Here is a 19,099-nt window from a genome sequence, read left to right as displayed (position 1 = left end):
GCCCTGCGTCCTGAAGAAACACAGACTTTACGACGGCGACTACTTGCTGCAGCGACGTGACATACGGCCGCCTTCTCGATCGCGTCTTTGAGCTCAAATGCAAGGGCGGGAGTGCGGGCTGGGCTTCTCCTGCTGGTCTGTGGGGCGGGATGACCCAGTCGGTGGTCATACAGGGTGAGCTACCCCGGTCCTCGGGAACAGGGTCGCTGCGGAGTCCAGTCACCTGGTTACCTTCTTAATGTCCCCCTCTCTCTTCCTCCTCGCTGGCTGCAGTCGGCCAGTGCGGGAACCAGATCGGCTGCTGCTTCTGGGACCTGGCGCTGAGGGAGCACGCTGCGGTCAACCAGGTACCCGTGCCCGCCCCCCCCCGCTCCCCCTGCCCCCCCCCCCCCAATTCTCGCCCGGAACCCCTCGCCTGTCACCCGGTCTCACTAAGCGTCCTGGGTGACCTGGAACTCGCTGTGTAGACCAGGCTGGTCTCGAACTTGCAGCGATCCTTTTGCCTCTGCTAACCCCAGAATTACCGCTGTCATGCACAGCTCACTTGAGCTTTTTGCCTGTACCATAAGTTGCATGTGGGATCTTCTCATGTGGAACGTGGCGAGTGTCTTTTTAAACCCACGTTGCTCCAAGTCACAGGCAGAAGGCTGTTGGTCTTAAGTTTCCCTAATCCTTGGCAGTCCTCCCCTTCCTCTTTCCCTCCCTCCACTAGTTTCAAACGGCTGTAGGTGCTATAGGTGAAAGCACAATAAAATAGGTTACACATCAAATGATCGACGTAAGAATCCCAAGACAATCTCACTTGGTGTACCAGCTGTATACTCCTGCAAGGCTTACTTCTTGCCTTGCTCTCCGTGAAACTTAACCAATCAAGGGTTCTCCTGGCGTCTTACTCTTCCCACACAGTTGGAAGGATCAACCTAGATCTCTTTTTCCAAGAGCTGTATATTAGCCCTTTTAGTGTTGTAGAATTACCAAAATTGAGAGAGAAAATAAACTTAAATGTTTCAGTTTGCTTTGCTTCCAGAAAGGGATTTATGATGATGCGATCAGCAGCTTCTTCAGGAACGTGGATACCAGGTAAGGGGATGGAAGGCTCTTGGGTGTTAGGCTTTCTTCTTTTCCTGTCAGCAGAACGGATTGATTCCTGAGAGGATGGTGCAAACAGCCCACAGTGTGCTGGTGTCTGCTTTGCCTGCTGTTCTGACTGAAAGTGTATCCTCCTATCACGTTTTCATGCTATTCTGCAGAACAGCAGGCTTCCTTGACAGGCTTCAGGAAAAAAAAACAAACAAAAAGAACCTTTAAAGAGGACCCGCCTGCCCCCCCCTTAACTCCGAAACAAAGTTTCAGTCTGAGAAACCTGAAGTTTTCACTGAGGGGACCATGTTATGGGTCTACTCATGGCCAGGATTTGAAAGATTATTTTGCGCATTACTTGCTCTTCAAATATGCTAAAGAGAAAGAAAAGTGGGAACTGTCACAACATAGACTATCCACTTATCTCACAAAACTGAAATCCGGTGTTTTAGGTTCAGAGAGATGCCTCAAAGACCGATACCGGGACGGGCAAGATGGCTCAGCTGGCTAAGGCGCTCAGCAAGGACTTGGGTTTGACTGCCCTGGATCAATGTGGTAGAAGGGGAGAGCTGCCTTGCTGAGTAGATGATACTGACACTGCCCGCCCTGGAAAAGCTCATGACGCTGTCTCACTTTGTCTTTCAGAGCGGCTGGTGATGGCAGCAGTATTTCCAGAGGAAGAATATCTTCTTTAAAAGCACGAGTAAGACCCATAGTCTGGGACTCTTATTTTGAAAAGTGGCAGTGGAATTTGAGTTCCGGTTGTTGACTTAGTCTTTGGCTATTAGAAAAAGAAATCAGTTTAATGTTGTGTAGGGACCTGAGGTGCTAAGGGTCAGGCCACTAAGGACTAGAGCAGTAGGGCGGCTTCTAGAACTGTTTCTTTCTCTCTGTGATCTCGATGTCTCTGGAAAGCGAAACTGTGTGTGCAAGGTAGGACGGTTGGTGGGCACAGTAATCGGTGGAGGGAGCCGCTGGGAAGCCTGGGAGATCGCACAGCACCAGCAGTTCCTAAGGAGAGAACGCAAGTGCTTCCTCAGTGATGGTCAAAGACTGCAGGAGTGGCCTTTTACCCTCTCCTCCTAGTGTTCGCATCACCTTCCATCCCGCTCCCTGATGTGACAGTAAGAAAGAGCCAATCACGAATGCAGAGAGCTGGCATCCCGCACTTCAGAGAGAAAGGCACTTTGACATCTGGACTACTGTGATATGTGGCATCTTGGGCTAGGCACACACGATGCTGTGAATGACTCCTTGTTATCATGTAGCTCTGGAAGGGACTAGAGATGTCTGTATTCCTAGAACAGTTTTGACTGCAGACTGGGGGTGCCTGCCTGAAGAGTGGAACGTACTCTCAACATCTGGTCAGTTCCCAAAGGAAGAAGAAACCGAGGGCTTGATATGTCTGAGGAGAGATCAGAAGAGCTGAGGAAGACACTGGGACAGTGCTGAACCCTCCTGTCAGAACTCACTTCATGTGGGACCCAAACTGCAGTGTATGTTGTGCCGATGGCCTCACACAGCAAGGCAGTCAGGTGGCAGGGCTCCCTTAGCTGTAAACGGCCATGCCCCATATCAAATCAGTGTAATTTTTTAATAATCTTACACAGTTTGTAACCTGTACATACAATCTCTTCAGTTGACACTCTCTTGTTGGGCAGTGTCTGTATTTAAGGTAAAAAATGGCATATTGTTGAATATATCCTTGAAAATCCCTAAGATTAATCAATGCAAACCCCTAGATAGTGTTGTTTATGTAAAAAAAAAAAAAAAAAGGAGCACATTTATAAACATGGTTGTAAGGGCTAGAGAGATGTCAACATTTAGCAGTGCTTACTGCTATTGGAGAAGACCAGAGCACAGCACCTAGGTCTGGCAGTTAATAATTGCTCGCTGCTGGAGCTCCAGGGGAATCTCACACCTCTGGCCTCCTCTAATACCTGCAGTAGTGTGCGCACACACACACACACACTTAAAAGATGACAATAATAAATCTTTACTAAATAGTTCTGTGTGGCTGGGAGATGGCTGCAAGGCTAAGAGCACTCTTCTAGAGGACTCGGGGTTTGACTCCCAGGATTTACATAGGTGCTCTGTTACGGGCATTCAGTGCTCTGTTCTGGCCTTCGCGGGCACTAGGCTTGAGCATGGTGCACAGACACGATATATGGAGGGAAAACACCCGTACACGAAAGAAGCAATAGCAAATTAAAAGGAAGCCTTCCAGTAGTCCACTTTCAGCCTCCTGAGTGCTGAGGTTACAGGCGTGTGTCTCCACACCCAGCATCTTTGAAAAATTTTAAAAGCAGTTGCAGTCTTTGGAATATGGTGTGTCCATTGTATCTCCCTTGTCTTAGGGGTTCTGTTGCTGTGGAGAAATACCATGACCAAAAGTAACGTGGGGGGAAAGGGTCTGTTTTACTTACATGGCCATATCACAGCTCATCAAAGGACGTCAGGACAGGAACTCCAGGGAGGAACCCAGAAGCAGGAGCTGAAGTTGACTTGCTCAGCCTGCTGTCTTACACCGCCCGGGGCTGCCTGCCCGGGGCTGACAGCACCTAAAGTGCACTGGGTTAAGTAGATTAAGTCAGTAAGTTGTTTAAACAATGTCATGGGCTAGCCGGAGCAAAAAGAATTGCTATTTTAGACCATGAATTTTAAATAACTAGGCCCAACCACGTCCCTATTAATCAAAATAGGGACCATTAAATCAACACATTTTTGCCAATGATAAGTAAGTTTGTTATTTTTCTAATGTAAAATCCATGTTTTGGGGCTTAACAAACTCTTGGAAAGCATTTTCTGTATCTTTCTAGTTGTGGAACCATTTTCCCTATATAAAGGTATTCCAGATACTTGAAGAAGTGGAAGGTGGTTGGCAAATATAATGGATACAGCAAAATTTAATGGCCCAGTTCACTCAACTTTGGAAGCGTTGGTTGTGACATCTGGCTAGGCTTTATCATAGAAAAGAGTTGGACCACTTCTGTTGACTAAGGCAGCTTCAGGCATTGCAGGGTCAGGGCTTCCCAGCACTTTGCTGAGCTGTAATAGTTTCTCTGGGATTCAGAAAGACTTTGTTGATTAGACCAGCAGAAGCTGACCAACAGTAGTGACTCGTGTGTGTGTGTGTGTGTGTGTGTGTGTGTGTGTGTGTGTGTAAGTGTGTGTAAGTGTGTGTAAATGGCCATTGCATGATCCACATTAAATCCTCTGGCAACTTTCCCTTGGAAAGTAAAAAAGAAAAGTAGGATGAGGGAGCACATAGTGCTGTGGCAAACCATTCCTGCTCGCATTTGCTAATCTCCTTTAAGTTTATCTTTTGTGCTCTTGTTTTCTTAGTGTAGATTATCTCCATGCCATTATAGTCAGAGTTAATAAATTTGGCTTTGTGTTACTTGAATGACGGGGCCTTGTCATCTTTAGCATCTGCCTTTGGTGCTTTGGCTACAAGTTAACTCACTTGAACTGGACATTTCTTGCCTTTAATTATTCTGTTTCTACTCCTGGTATGCAATGCATTAAGACATCCTACATTTATTGAAAAAGTATGTTGGTCAGGATTACCTTCTAGATTTCTAGGACTCGTGTTAGAATTTAGTTGAAAGGATTATTGAGTTCCTTTGTCCCCTACTGGCCCCTTTTGGAATAGAATTAAAAGTTTAGAATCCACTTTTTAATTGGGTTCCATCTTTTTGAGCTGTATAAAGTTACCTTTTTAATTCTTATACTAGATTGCGTAAAGGAAAAATGTTAATCTTAAATTGTGAAAAAGAATAATAGCTTATAGCTCATGAATTCTTGGATGTATAGCGTAAATTGTGCTAAAGAAAGTAAGCTGAGTTTAAATTCTCTTCTCAGGCTGTTTTGATTGACATGGAGGAAGGAGTGGTGAATGAACTTCTCCAAGGGCCACTGAGAGATGTGTTTGACAGCAAGCAGCTCATCACGGACATTTCTGGCTCAGGAAATAATTGGTGAGACTATACTGGAAGCCGTTTGAAAGCGAGTCGGCCTTGCCTTGTCCTCGTAGGTCCTGCTGGGTGAAAGCCCAGGGTGGTGGCCACGCCAAGCTCCAGCCCCTGCGCCTCATCTGAAGTAACCAGTTGACCAGGACGGTGCTTAGGATGCCCAGGAGCAGCCTGGGGTTACTTTCACTCCCACTTTTACTACTTTTTTTTTTATTGCAGAAAAGGAACCATGAGAAATTGATAAGCTAAATTCTCAAAGGTTTTAAGTACTTTTAAAAACGTATTATTTGACTCCTCAACTTGTTTGTCTAAATCAATCGGATTAACAGAAAGATGTAAGCCAAACCAGTACCCTCTTACACAGCCTGAGTCAGAAGCTGTTTTAACTCTGAAATATACAATCTCTTCAATGGGGAGAAAAATACCCCAACAGTTGAAGAATTCACATTGAAGTTTCGTTCAGTTGGGTTGGTTTTTGGGGGGTGGGGGGGGCGGGTTGTTTGTTTGGTTTGGTTTGGTTTTTTATTTGAATTCCATGTGTCAGGAGACCAGGAACAACCAGTCACTTAAGAAATGAGCCTACCAGCCCACCTACTCAGCTTCCCTCTGGTTGTGTATAACTCAAGTCTTGTTTGCATTGTGCTAAAGCAGCATATAGCGTGGAGGTCATTTTTATTTTGTGGTGTTACATAGTGATACTCCAAGATTTGATCAGCTAAGACAACTTAGTCTCTTCAGTATCATTTTCAACCATTTGTCATTTTATCTAATAATGTGATATAACCAGTTTTTCCTATTTTAAACCAGATAAATTAGTTTGAAATTTTTCATTTTAATATCTGTTGCATTGACCTCATCTGCATTTTAATATGTAAATTCACTGCAGTTCACAGTTTAAATAGAAACAAAAAAAACTGAATTCTTACATTTTTAAAAAAGATTTATTATGTATACAACATTTTGCCTACATGTGTGCCTGATCAGCTGAAGAGGGCACCAGATCTCATTATAGATGGTTGTGAGCCACCGTATCGTACCTGGGAATTGAACTCAGGACCCCTAGAAGAGCAAATAGTGCTCAACCTCTGAGCCATCTCTCCAGTCTGAATTCTTACATCTTATCTGGATGTAAGATAAGATTTTTTAAAACTACAGTTAATACCCATTGTTTGCTTATAAGGATATTTGGGAATTATTGTAATGTAATATAAGTAAGATTTATTATATAAAAGAACAGATTTCTTAGTATGATTTAAATAGTTTTTCCATTTTTCTTCAATCTCTTTTATTTAGAGCAGAAATAATAAAATCAAAGTAATAAATCAACGATGTTTTTAAATCTGTATTCTTACTTTCAGGGCTGTGGGTCACAATGTTTTTGGAAGTCTTTACCGGGAACAGATCGTAGAGAAACTCCGGAAGTCAGCCGAGCGCTGCGATTGCCTGCAGTGTTTCTTCATCCTGCACTCCATGGGAGGAGGTATAGTCACTCGTTTGCCTGGAATAAAGCTGCATGCTAGTGGCAATTCATTTTGCAGTCATAACTCTTATTTCCATATTTCTGATACTTGCTAAACAAAATTGGCAGGCACGTCCAGCCTTTTCACAATGAGACAGTATCAGCCACAGAGTTCATGCTCAAGGATAACGCACCAAAACCAAATGAAAATCCAGTCTTAGGATGTTTCGTGTGCTGTGTTGGGCCACATTCATGGCTAGCCTAGGATACCTATGACCCATGAGATGCAGGTTAGATTTGCCTGATGGAGTACCTGGGTGTGGAGCGTATGCCTACAAGTCCAGCACGGGGAGCCAGAGACAGATGGCCCTGGGCGCACTGGGAAGCCAGCTCCAGGCCAGCGGGAGACTGCCTGCCTGCCTGCCTCAAGCAGAAAGGTGCTTGAATAATACCTCATGTTGTCTTTAGGCCTCCATAGACACACGCATATACAGTGCTTGAGCACACACTCACACAGTGGAGCCTTTGTAAAACACATAGAAAAACCTGAAATTATCACTATTGTCCAATTTTTCTTGTTTGTTTTGAATTGTTTTCTTTTTCATTGAGATTCTTTTGTAGTATTTTCACCTACACTCCAGTATGTGTGCACTTTTGAAATGTGCTTAGTTGCAGCTGTGCTTGCTTTTTCCTGTATCCCAAGGAGAGTTGAGCTTTTCTGGCATGTTCTTACGAGGCTTGCCATTATAAGGACACTAACACTCTTTTATTTACCATCTTCAGATCTTCCCAACCTCCCTCCAGTAAGAAAAGTGAAGAGATCCAAACATAATGCTACCTTATTACACAAATTTTTAAAATTATTTTACCTCTCACATGCTAGATTTCTTTTAAAATATATAAAATATCGCTGATTTTTATGAGATATTTTGAATTTACTTATAAATCCTTATTTCCTGTCAAAGTTGTTACTGATATTTTACTTATGTGTACTCGATGTCATACTCCGCACGTATTATTCTCTTGCAAAAATTTATAAACGTGTCCCACTACACTCATTTTAATAGGGTGTGTTTCAGTGGGTCAGTAGTGTTATTCCATGTTGTTATAGCTCATAAATTAAGTTGTGTCCCATAGAATGTCTTTCATTAAAAGTATTATTAGTCCTGGATAGCCAAGCAGGGGATGTAGGAGTAGTCTGAATAATGAAGTCTATAGTAGAAGTAGTAGTAACAGTAATAATAATGATAATAATAATAATAATAATAATAATAATAATAATAATAATAATAATAGTGAAGATAAAAGAAATTATGTCAGTCAGTTCCTTAAAAATCACCCAGTACAGGCCAGGAGTGGTGGCACATGCCTTTAATCCCAGCACTCAGGAGGTGGAGGCAGGCGGATCGCTGTGAGTTCGAGGCCAACCTGGTCTAAAAAAGGGAGTCCAGGACAGCCAAGGCTACACAGAGAACCCTGTCTACAAAAACAAAAACAAAAAACAAAAATCACTCAGTACATGGAACTTAATAGCCCGAGCTTGAAGGATGGGCTACATTGCCTTGTTCCCCCAGGTAAGGCTGTAATTTGGAATGGGTGTATTTTGCTCTCCTATTCATAGAAGAGAAACAAGATGATGTGCTAATTTTAAAATAGTAATATCAGTAGGGTTTGGAAGAATAAAATAACATTATTCTTTCTAAAAACAGATTAAGATTTTACATTCTAGGGTGAACAAGATGACATTGTCATATACAAAGTTCATAATCAAGAACCCAGTAATGGTGTTTCAAAGATAGATAGATAGATAGATAGATAGATAGATAGACAGACAGACAGACAGACAGACAGACAGACAGACAGAAAGTAAGTAAATAAATAGTTTCATGTCTTAGGTTTTAGATTGCTGGATTTTTGTTGGCTGCATATGGCCTATGGCCCATACCTGGGAGCCTTGGCTTTACATTTAACCACAATAAATAATGAATGTGTACATGTGCACACACACACGTATATGTATACATATATATACTTTTAATTGTTGTGTAACAACATAGCATGAATGCACACTGAAACAAGACGCTGAAAACTACTTATCCATACTGCATTTGTCACATGGCTTCTTTCTACTGTTTAACTAAAATCACTCTTACCAACTTCATCACTTGTTTCATAGAATTAAGTCATAGGATCCAGCTTTTTCCTTTTAAGTCCTTAAATTTTTCTGAATTTACATAAATGTGACTTTAAACACAAAAGGTTACTAACAAGATTTCTAGAGTTCCTGCCTTTAAATAAGTAGCGATAAGATGTTGTGGTTGACACTTAGCAAGTTCGAGGCAGACATGTTGTATTGTGTGTTGGAAGTTGCTTGATGACATGGTAGTTTTCTGTGTTGTTGAGACAGTGTGTATCTTGAGACCAAAGGTGTCAATGTATTGTTGTTCTGTTTTTTAAGTTGCTTGCTATCAGGAGTACTGGGTGCTATCTTAGTTGAACTTCTTTTTTTTCTTTTGGTTTTTCGAGACAGGGTTTCTCTGTGTAGCCTTGGCTGTCCTGGACTCACTTTGTAGACCAGGCTGGCCTCGAACTCACAGCGATCCGCCTGCCTCTGCCTCCCGAGTGCTGGGATTAAAGGCGTGCACCACTGCACTCACCTCTCAGTTGAACTTTTCATATTCAGGGGTTTTTTGGTATTGATTGACTTAAATATAAAAAATGTTAGAGAAAGACATCACAGACTCAGCTCAAAGCATGAGCTGGAACTCCGGACTGGGACCCTGCCAGCCTTGCTTATGCTCTCTTCCCTCTGAAAATTCTGCTGACAAACAAAACATTCTGGGTTCTGCAGAGTTACACTTCCAGCCATTTGGATTTTCTTCTTGAAATGTTAATCCTCAGGAACAGGATCTGGACTTGGCACCTTTCTGTTAAAGGTGCTTGAAGATGAATTCCCAGAAGTGTACAGATTTGTGACAGCAGTTTATCCTTCCAGCGAGGACGATGTAATCACCTCACCTTATAACAGCATGTTGGCCATGAAGGAGCTCAGTGCGCATGCAGACTGTGTGCTGCCCGTTGATAACCAAGTAAGAAACGGTCCGAATTCTGTTACGTGCCTTTGTGTTTGCTCAGTATTCTCTTCAGTTTTTAACCTTCATCTAAGAGGAAAAAAATAAGTTTAAATTGTTTTTCTTTTCTTGCCTAGTAAAATGTCACCTGAGTCAACTCATTAATAGTTTCTCACCCAATTATTTTTTTTCTCAAGTCTTTATTTGACATCATTAGCAAAATTGATCTTGTGGTCAATTCTGGAAAGTTGGGTACCACTGTGAAGCCTAAGAGTCTCGTTACCTCGAATGCGGGGGCTGTTAAAAAGCGCCACAAGAAGCCCTTTGATGCCATGAACAACATTGTGGCGAATCTGCTCCTCAGCCTGACAAGGTAGCCCTCTCAGGACACTTGCACACTCACTGCGACAGTCACACTTAGTGGTAGTTTTATTCCTTTATCTGATTCTAAGACACTGTTAAATCCAGCCCTTGAGCCACTGAGCTATAGGCCCAGCCCAAGAGCGTTTATTTAGTTGTTCTAAGTTGTAGGAGCTTTTTTTCCTCTTTTTTTCTTTTGGTTTTTCAAGACGGCTTCTCTGTGTAATCGCTCTGGCTGTCCTAGACTTTGTAGACCAGGCTGGCCTTGAACTCATAGAGATTCACCTGCCTCTGCCTGTGCTGGGATCAAAGGCATGCGCCACCATGCCCAGCCATCCAGCTTTCTTTATTCTTTGTTTTTCTTCAGATTTTTTTTAATTTGTCCTTTGAGAATTTCTTATAACATATTAGAACATACTCACCCTCCTTCTCTTCCTACCCAACGTTGTGTCTGTTTTTATCCCCACTGAGGCCAGTTTGTGTTGCCCCAATGCTCATTTTGTGTTGGAGTGATAAACCAGCTTTTCTCCACTTGGAACATGAGTGGGTGTTCCGTGAGAAGCAGTCTCATGTCAGACATGCTGCCTCTGCTGTAAGCCAGCTAATCGGTACATCATTATCACCCGTTCCAAAGCATTTCCATGGCTTGCGTCTCAATTTCTCAAACATTTAAGATTGTGATTCTATGATTATAACTATATTAAGCATACCTTTAATAAGTTTAATAAAATTTCCACAATAAATAATTGACCTGTGTGTTTAACCCAATTTAAAGTCTGCTTAAATAAGATACTTTTACATATATGATGAGCAAGTATAATAGGTGTTGCTTGCACTTTAGAAATCTAGAAATAGGAATTGCTAGGCATTGTGTGGTATTTTAATCAGCCTTATACATCACGATAGTAAATCCTAGTGACTCAGAAGCGAGGGCTCCATTCAGCTCTGATCAGAGAGAGTAGCCCGCAGGATTACTCTTGCCAAGTGAGCATGTTTCTCACTGTTCTCACATTGGCCTTTCAGCTCTGCGAGATTTGAAGGATCCCTTAACATGGACCTGAATGAGATCAGCATGAACCTGGTTCCTTTCCCTCAGCTTCATTATCTCGTGTCGAGCCTAACACCGCTGTACACGCTGGCAGATGTTAACATTCCCCCTCGGAGGTAAGGTAGGATTGGGACCTCTTTTCCCAAGAACTTACAGTGTTCATTTCAGTGAAAGTTTAGATTAGCTCAGCTTAGTTACATCTTTTTATTGATGAGAATCACAAAATATAGCTGGTGACATTTTCCATTAGTCAAATATTTATTTAGAAGTAAGTTGTTTTAAAATGTCAGTATTAAAATGAAACTGAACTGCTAACTAAATTTTTAGACTTTTGAAGATTAATGGAATCTGGCAGATGTTCCTGACTCTGTTGCTAGCTATAGGATCTTGAGCAGGTGTCTTAAATTCTTCATCTTACTGTGGGGGGTGAGGGGGAGTAGAGAAAGTGGTACGTTTCAAGTTCTTACCACAGCCGAGCACCATGGAAGGCTTTTCTGGTACCGACTGCGTATCATTCCAGATGACCTTGAAGATGCTCTTAGGGCCAGCACAGTAACACACCTTAATCCCAGATCTCAGGAGCCTGAGACAGGCAGATCTAGAGGCTAGCCGGGCCTCAAAGCAAGTGACCAGCCAGGTCCACATGGTGAGATCCTGCCCCTCCCCCCACCCCCAAGAAAAGGAAAGAAAAAAAGAAAAAAAATGCTCTTAGGCTGGCTGAGTATGGTGGTGTACACTTGCCATGTGAGCATGTGAGGAAGGGTGTTCACGGGTTCCAGGCCAGCTTGCAATACACACAGTGAGACTGTCTCAAAATACAAAACCTGTCTGGGGGTGTCGCTCAGTTGGTGGAGTATTTGCATTCATGAAGCCTGAGAACCCCCGGGCCCACATGATGCCTCGCAACCGTCTATAACCCCAGTTCCAGGGGTTCTGATGCCCTCTTCTGGCCTTCAAGATCACCAGGCATCGAGGTGGTGGTGCACAGACAAACACACAGGTAAAACACATACACATAAAAAATAAAAATAAATCAATCTTTTTTCAAAGGAAGATACTTGTGGCTTATCTGGTGATGGGGAACTTGAGAAGCTCACACTGGTGTTCACTGGTGAAAGAACTGGAAAGGCTCTGCCAGACTCCAGTGGGGGACTGTGATTGACAAAGGGGAAATTAAAGACTTTATTGCATTGTTAAACTTTATTTTGTGTGTGCTGTGGTATCTCTGAAGGGCAGAAAACAACTTGAGGGATTGAGTTCTCTCCATCATGTGGGTCCTAGGAATCGAACCCAGGTCGTCAGGCTTGACAGCATGCACCTTTATCTGCTAAGCCATCTTGTGGGCCTGAAGACGTTTTTGTTTGTTTTAAGTTCTTTTTCTTTTTTTAATTGTGTGTGTGTCGTGGGTATGTATGTAGAGTGAGTACAGCTGCCTGAAGAGGCCAGAGGCAGCAGACTCCCCCCAGGCCCCCACAGAGGTGTGTTGTAAGTTGCCCTGTGTGGTTGCTGGGAATTGAACTCACATCTTCTCTATAAGGACAACACATGCTCCTAACCATTGAGCCATCTCTCTAGCCCTCAAAAAATTTTTATAGTTAACTATTACAAGTGATATTAATAAACTTTATTTAAGCTAATAGCAAATAAAAAAATGGCCGGTTGTGCCAGGCAGTAAATAGGACTCCTTATCAACCAGCGATCCTACAGGGGTCTCAACAAGGGAAGCGGTGTGTGATGAGTATAGATTGTGATCCCGATGGCTCACTGTCATCAGAGCTCACTGGGCTTCAGGAAAATGTGCACTTCTGTTTTGTTTTTGTTTTTGTTTTTCAGGACAGGCTTTCTGTGTATAGCCTTGGCTGTCTTGGACTTGTATCATAGACCAGGCTGGCCTCGAACTCACAGGGATCCATCTGCTTCTGGGATTAAAGGCGCGCACCACCACCCAGCTAAAACCGGGGTTTTTAATGTGGGCATACCCAGTGTAATTTGGTAGTAAACTTTCTTTTTGGAGACAGAGTTTCCCTGTATAGTCCCAGCTGTCTTGGAACTTGCTTTCTAGACCAGGCTGGCCTCTGCCTCCTGAGTTCTGGGATTAAAGGTATGCAGCACCACCACCCCATAGCAGTGAATGATTATGTAGTGGAATTTTTATATTTAAAGTTAATCCTTATTTCTAAGTTCAGCATACTGAGAAAGGAACATGTTTGACTTGATCTTCTACCTTGACTATTTCAAAGTCAGTGAAGTATTCCATAATCTGCTTAGTATAATTAGATAAAAATAATACTGTGTCAACATTTTTTATTCTAATCATGACAGTTTGTGTTGGCTGTTTTTCATTAAAGTGTGTTAGTAAAGATTCACAAGAACTCCTTACATGTTACACTAACGTGTCATGGTGTCCTTTTCTGTTGATGAGGGCTCAGTGGCTTTGTTTGTTTTTTCACGTCTTCTGTACTGTAGGTAATCCACAGTCACCATACCAGTCTATATTTTAATATACGTTTAGAAGAAAGAGCCATTTTCTTTAAGCGGCGTTGTTTTCCTTGTAGATTGGATCAGATGTTCTCAGATGCCTTTAGTAAAGACCACCAGCTCATTCAAGCTGACCCCAGACACAATCTCTACCTTGCCTGTGCCCTCATCGTTCGCGGGAATGTACAGATTTCAGATCTTCGCAGAAATATCGAAAGGTTTGGTTTTTACTTTTACGATAACTTATGTGCACAGTTTGGGACAGTGGACTACACAGTAGTTAAGAAAGCCTTTGCTCAAATTCCAGTAAAGTGTGACCTTAGGTAAGTGGCTCTGCTCTTTAAGTACAAAGCCTTGGTTTGTAAGCGCTAAATGAAATACAGGGCGCGGCATCATATTGTCACGAGACGCTGCCAGTTCTAAAAACTAACGGCAGATTCCTCACGGCACGGTTGGAACGAGCGATGCTTCCGCTGATGTCTGCTTAGCTTATGTGGACTGAGCTGCTGGAATGTGGCACTGTTAATACCTCAGTCCTTACCTTTGGGTTTCTGTGTCTCAGGTTAAAACCTGCTCTGCAGTTTGTCTCCTGGAATCAAGAAGGCTGGAAGACTAGCCTGTGTTCAGTCCCGCCTGTGGGCCACTCGCACTCGTTGTTGGCTTTAGCAAATAACACGTGTGTGAAGCCCACCTTCATGGAGCTGAGAGAAAGGTTCATGAGGCTCTACAAGAAGAAGGTAATTGCACCCTTTGTCACTGCACTTGTGGCGAAGGTGTGTTACCCATTGCAAATAAAGTTGTCTGACATTCGTTATAGTAGTTGTGGCCAAGGAGATGTTTACCTATACTGTTTTAAATCTAAATGAGAAATTCCATGGGTTCATAGGATTTAAGCTATACACTGATTTTGTTCTAAAACATCGTTTATTCTTTGACAGTTTTCCATGTGTATATAATGTGCTTTGAATACACTCGCACCACACTGCCCTCTCATCTTCCGCTCCCCTCTGGCCTTCCTCCCTGACAAGTCCTGCTTCCGTGCCTTCCCTCTGGTGGCACACGGGCTCTGAGTGGGGCTGCGTCTTGCTGAAGCACGGGCAGCTTAACCAGTGGCTGCATCGCTGGGCGGGAACAGCTCCTCCTCCCCTAGCAAACAGGAACTCCCCGTAGCTCCGCGCCAGGGGTGGGGCCGCGTGAGCCCCTCCAAGCCCATGGCACACTGTTGACAGGCTGTGTCTTGTGCAGCAGTCCGTAGCGGTTGTAAGTTCATGAGCACAACAGCTATGCCATGTCTACAACACACGCTCACGTCACTCTTTCTCGTGCTCCGGCTCTCCTATCCTTTCTGCATTATCTTCTTCAGCGTTCCCTGAGCCTTGGAAGGCAGGCACGTGGGCAGAGGGATTAAAGTGCTCAATGATTGCTTAGTCTCCACACTTTGACCAGTTAGGAGTCTCTGTACTGTCCACTGGGAGGTAACCAACCTTGCGAACAGCACTATTCTGTGGATATAAATATGAGTGCAGTTTTACAACCTGTCCATTTATCAAAAGAGTGGTAAGAATGTCCTTTGCATCCTATGACCTCCTGGCCGGGTGACAGCCATGCTCCTGCGGAGGAGCCTCCAATCCAAGCACAAGTCAGATGTTTACGCCATATCAGCCATGCCACTCTCGTCCTAGTGGACATCTTTAGCCTCAGCATTTACCTCACTTAAGTTTCCTGCTTCTGTTTTCAAGCTGAGTGGCCTGTGTGGTTTTTTAGTTTATTTAACCTTTCACTACTTCCTACATACGTAGACCTTACTTCCGTCATCTTTCCCCCATCATCCTCTCTTACTCCCCTCCCACTGAACCCCTTCTATGTCTCTCAGAGTCCTCCTCCTTTCATGGCTTTGTGTGTGTGTGTGTGTGTGTGTGTGTGTGTGTGCGCGCGCGCACCCCACCATAATTGGGGTCCTTGAATGAGCTTGGGTGGGGGTATTTCCTTAAGCAAGACTATTTGCTTATACCACTGAGGTGTACCCCTGAGGCCTATCTCACCCCTTCCCCAGCAACCAGGAACTGCTTACAGCTCCCAAGGAGGGTTGAGTAAATGACCTGTCATTTTAGCAATATTTACTCTATGGCATGGTTGTGTGCCTTAATTAAGCTCCTGAAGTGTAAGGTTGTGACTTTCCCATTGCAGGCTCACCTCCACCACTACCTGCAAGTTGACGGGATGGAGGAAAGCACCTTTTCAGAAGCTGTGTCCTCCCTGTCAGCACTCATACAGGAGTACAGTGACCTCGACGCCACAAAGAGCATGCCTGTGCGTGATGTGCCCAGGCTGAGCGTGGCCTTGTGAAGGAAGAAGCTAAAATACACAATTGCTACTTTTTTTCTGATTCATACTGGGTTTTGTCCCCTTTCTATTTCAGCATTTCCTGTGGCTCAGAAAGCCCAATTTGTTGTTCATGGTATCAAAGTATCTTGTCTAAAATGGTAGTTCCTGGTTAATTACATTTAAAATACCAGTGTGTGATACCACTTCTAGCAATTTGTCAAACTTAAGAGCGAGCCCAGCATGGTGGTGTACATTTGTAGCCCCAGTGTGGCTGACATGCAGGAGGGCTGCGTTCAGGCCAGCCTGGGCTGTGCAGCGAGAGCCTAGGTAGTGGGGGAGAGCAGTTCTGCTTCACTTCGCTCATTCATAGCCTCCTTTGCAGACCTGTCCAGGGATGACGCCTCAGGAAAGACTGTGCATATCATTTTTATATGTACACTTTATGTTTTCATACTCGGTTTAAGTGCCGGAAAAGTAGGTCCTAGGGGTCTATGGACTTCTCAGGGTAGTGTTTGTTATGAAGACTTTGTCTTTTTTGTTTGGTTGTTTTTTGTTGTTTTGTTTTTTTGGGTTTTTTTGTTTGTTTGTTTTTAGTAATGGGTGTTCATACTCAGGAATGACAACTTAGACACCCAGTGGCTTTCAGAATAAATAGGTTAAGCAGGGCACTGAGCATTGTTCACCATGCCCCATTTGCACACTGAACAGAACATTGCTGAGTCTCATGTCTTCATCTGAACTGTGTAGTAAATGGTTATTATCTACTGAAATTATTCCAGTCCCCCATAGCTCTCTTTTTTGAATCTTTAGTGTTGTTTTTAGTCACAATATACGTTTCAGTCCATTGGTTGGCTTATCTTTCAAGGAAATAGTTTTAGGAGAAAAACTCTTTTCAAGCAAAAATAGTATATGCTTCCCTTATTAATATGACTCCTTTTCTAAATAAGTGTTCTGGCTTTGGTTTTATCTTGAAAGTTTAGTTTTTTATAGTATGTGGAATAAAGACTGCAATAACGCAGTTATCAATAGTAGTCACAGGCATTCCATTTTTCTCCTTCCTAGAAGAACCTTAACTGATACTCAGAACTTATCTAAGAATCTTGCTGTCCCCTACTAATTATCATATGATAAGATCTGATAGACTGTTGCCATTTAATTACCAAGTACAGAATAAAGCTTTAAATTATGTCTTTTTGTATCTATGTAAAATTTTTTCTTGTAAATTGTATTTTTTTCCACTATATATGAGATCCTTACATGGCCCCATGTATCTGTATATAACATAATTATAGGACATACTTGAGAAATCAGCTCTATTTAAAATCTTTCAAGCATTCATTTTTGTTTTGCTAGAATATTTTTTTAGAAACATCTAAAGGCACAAATGGAACAGCCAAAGAATAACTTCCAGTAGTCGGTCTTTCTGTTTTGAATCCATTGAAGAAACTGTTTACCCTTTAATATCCACTCCAGCGTCTGGATTGTGCGACATGTTCAACATGGCCGTAGGCATAGCTCTACAGGATCCTGAGCTCAGAAAAGACGTCTCCTGGTTCTCTGCAGTCTTGCTGACACACACAGGATGTGACCCAAAGCATCTGCCACTTAAAGGACCCTTCACTGGGGCAGTCAAACTGAACAGTGATCATTTTAGACTTGTTGGGGACACAGCATCTCTTATCCAGGCAAATCCCACAGAAAGTGGGTCTGTAACTTTGAGTACTTGAACATCCAGAAAAAACAAACTTTTCGGCTTTGGAAAGCTGGAAAGTGGGTTGACATGTTTTTCCTCTGGGGACCTGAAAAGATGCAAAAAGTTAAAAGATCATTCTGTAAATTTCATTACAATAACTTAAGAATTAGAGTACCTTATAGCAGATATTAGATAGTTATTTCTTGACCACTAATAATAGTTGCTGTTTGTGATATCTGGGACTCTGTTCCCTGAAATGCCCTCGCCTTCCTGCTCTTGCTCCATCATACTGTCATATCCTCTGTCTGACATTTTGTGTTTGTCATCTATTCAATTCCACAATAAATGGGAACTTTCTTGTTCTGTTACATTTCAAGAGCTGTGTCTTATTAAATGTTTATTCGCCTAAGACGTAGCAAATTCCCGAACACATGCCACACAGTTTGGGGTGGGTGGTAGATAGGTGAATGAATATCTTTCATTTAATTTTAAAGATTTGTTTATTTCTGTTTTATGTGTGTGGGTGCTTTACCTGCATGTGTGCCTATGTACCACTTGTGTGCCTAGAGCCCACAGTGGCCAGAAGAAGGCATCAGATCCTCTGGCACTGGAGTTACAGATGGCTGTGAGCCAGTGTTCTTAACTGCTGAGCCATCTCTCCAGCCCCAGGCGTGGGTATCTTAATCTTCCTTTTTTTTTCCCTCGTTATTATTTATTTATTTATTTATTTTTAATATTTTTATTAATTTGTACATATTACATCTTGATTGTTAGCCCTTCTCCTGTTTCCTCCCATTCTTCCCTCCCTCCCACTTCCCCCCCTTTTCCCCTCCTCTATGTCTGTGATTGAGGGAGACCTCCTCCCCCTGTATATGCTCTAAAAATATCGAGTCTTTTCTTGGTAACTTGCTATCCTTCCTCTGAGTGCCGCCAGGCCTCCCCATCCAGGGGACGTGGTCAGAAAAGGGGCACCAGAGTTCGTGTGAGAGTCAGATCTCACTCTCCACTCAACGGTGAAGAATATCCTGTTCATCGGCTGGGTCTTGGTAGGGGTTCGAAGTTTACTGCCTATTTCTCCTTGGCTGGTGCCTTAGTTTGAGGAGGACCCCAGGACCCAGATCTGCCTGTCATAAAGTTCTTCTTGTAGGTTTCCAGGACCCTGTGGGTCCTACTATTTCCCCATTCTTCCATGCTACTCTCGCTTGATAATATGATAAGGACTAACTAGAGAAGAAGACAGTTTATATCATTGCTAAACATCTGTTCTGAGTGCGTACGTGCACACACACAAGTAAGTGAACACCAGTCCTCCGGACATGGTGTTGCACCTTTTTAATCCCAGCAGCCTGGTGGCAGAGGCAGGGGGACCTCTGAGTTTAAATGCCAACCTGGTCTATGTAATGAATTCCGTTTTAGCCAGGACTATAGAGAGAGACCCTGCCTCAAAAATAAAAGAATTCTCTTGCCTCAATCAAGAGGTAAGACCAGCTCTACATTTTTATGTCAGTTTTAGGATAACATGGTCCTTTGGCAAGTTGACTTACACACAGCATTTTGGTGTGGTCCTCCAACATAACCGGTCATACATAACTATAGTCACATCTTCTGTTT

At 43.0% G+C, this 19,099-nt stretch overlaps 2 protein-coding genes across 5 annotated transcripts in view; one reads left to right on the top strand and one right to left on the bottom strand.

Moving 5' to 3' along the window:
* The first annotated feature begins 32 nt into the window (after positions 1-32).
* TUBE1 (tubulin epsilon 1) overlaps positions 33-19,099 on the top strand; it is a 21,537-nt gene continuing 2,470 nt past the window's right edge. For 2 of the 4 annotated variants that reach the window (XR_014778209.1, XM_084776788.1), the window contains exons 1-11: positions 33-174; positions 274-347; positions 1,028-1,080; positions 1,726-1,783; positions 4,945-5,060; positions 6,413-6,534; positions 9,415-9,602; positions 9,782-9,957; positions 10,968-11,108; positions 13,548-13,688; positions 14,033-14,207. Coding sequence is in view for 3 of the 4 variants with exons in the window: in XM_084776788.1 (XP_084632914.1) it covers positions 150-174; positions 274-347; positions 1,028-1,080; positions 1,726-1,783; positions 4,945-5,060; positions 6,413-6,534; positions 9,415-9,602; positions 9,782-9,957; positions 10,968-11,108; positions 13,548-13,688; positions 14,033-14,207 (1,269 nt within the window). In the remaining variant the exon portion in view is untranslated. Of the gene's footprint in view, positions 175-273; positions 348-1,027; positions 1,081-1,725; positions 1,784-4,944; positions 5,061-6,412; positions 6,535-9,414; positions 9,603-9,781; positions 9,958-10,967; positions 11,109-13,547; positions 13,689-14,032; positions 14,208-15,657; positions 16,984-19,099 lie in introns of those variants that run through there. The other 2 variants (XM_084776789.1, XM_084776790.1) reach the window with 2 other exon arrangements.
* The window catches only part of CCN6 (cellular communication network factor 6), a 15,894-nt gene continuing 13,915 nt past the window's right edge, over positions 17,121-19,099 (bottom strand). Inside the window, exon 5 of the mRNA XM_084776794.1 lies at positions 17,121-17,594. Coding sequence (XP_084632920.1) covers positions 17,313-17,594 — 282 coding nt within the window. The 3' untranslated portion in view covers positions 17,121-17,312. The remainder of the gene's footprint in view (positions 17,595-19,099) is intronic.

This window comes from Acomys minous (genome assembly GCF_964271855.1).
Source record: "Acomys minous genome assembly, chromosome: 3".
Taxonomy (NCBI): Eukaryota; Metazoa; Chordata; class Mammalia; order Rodentia; family Muridae; genus Acomys; species Acomys minous.
This window is presented reverse-complemented; position numbering and strand designations above follow the sequence as displayed.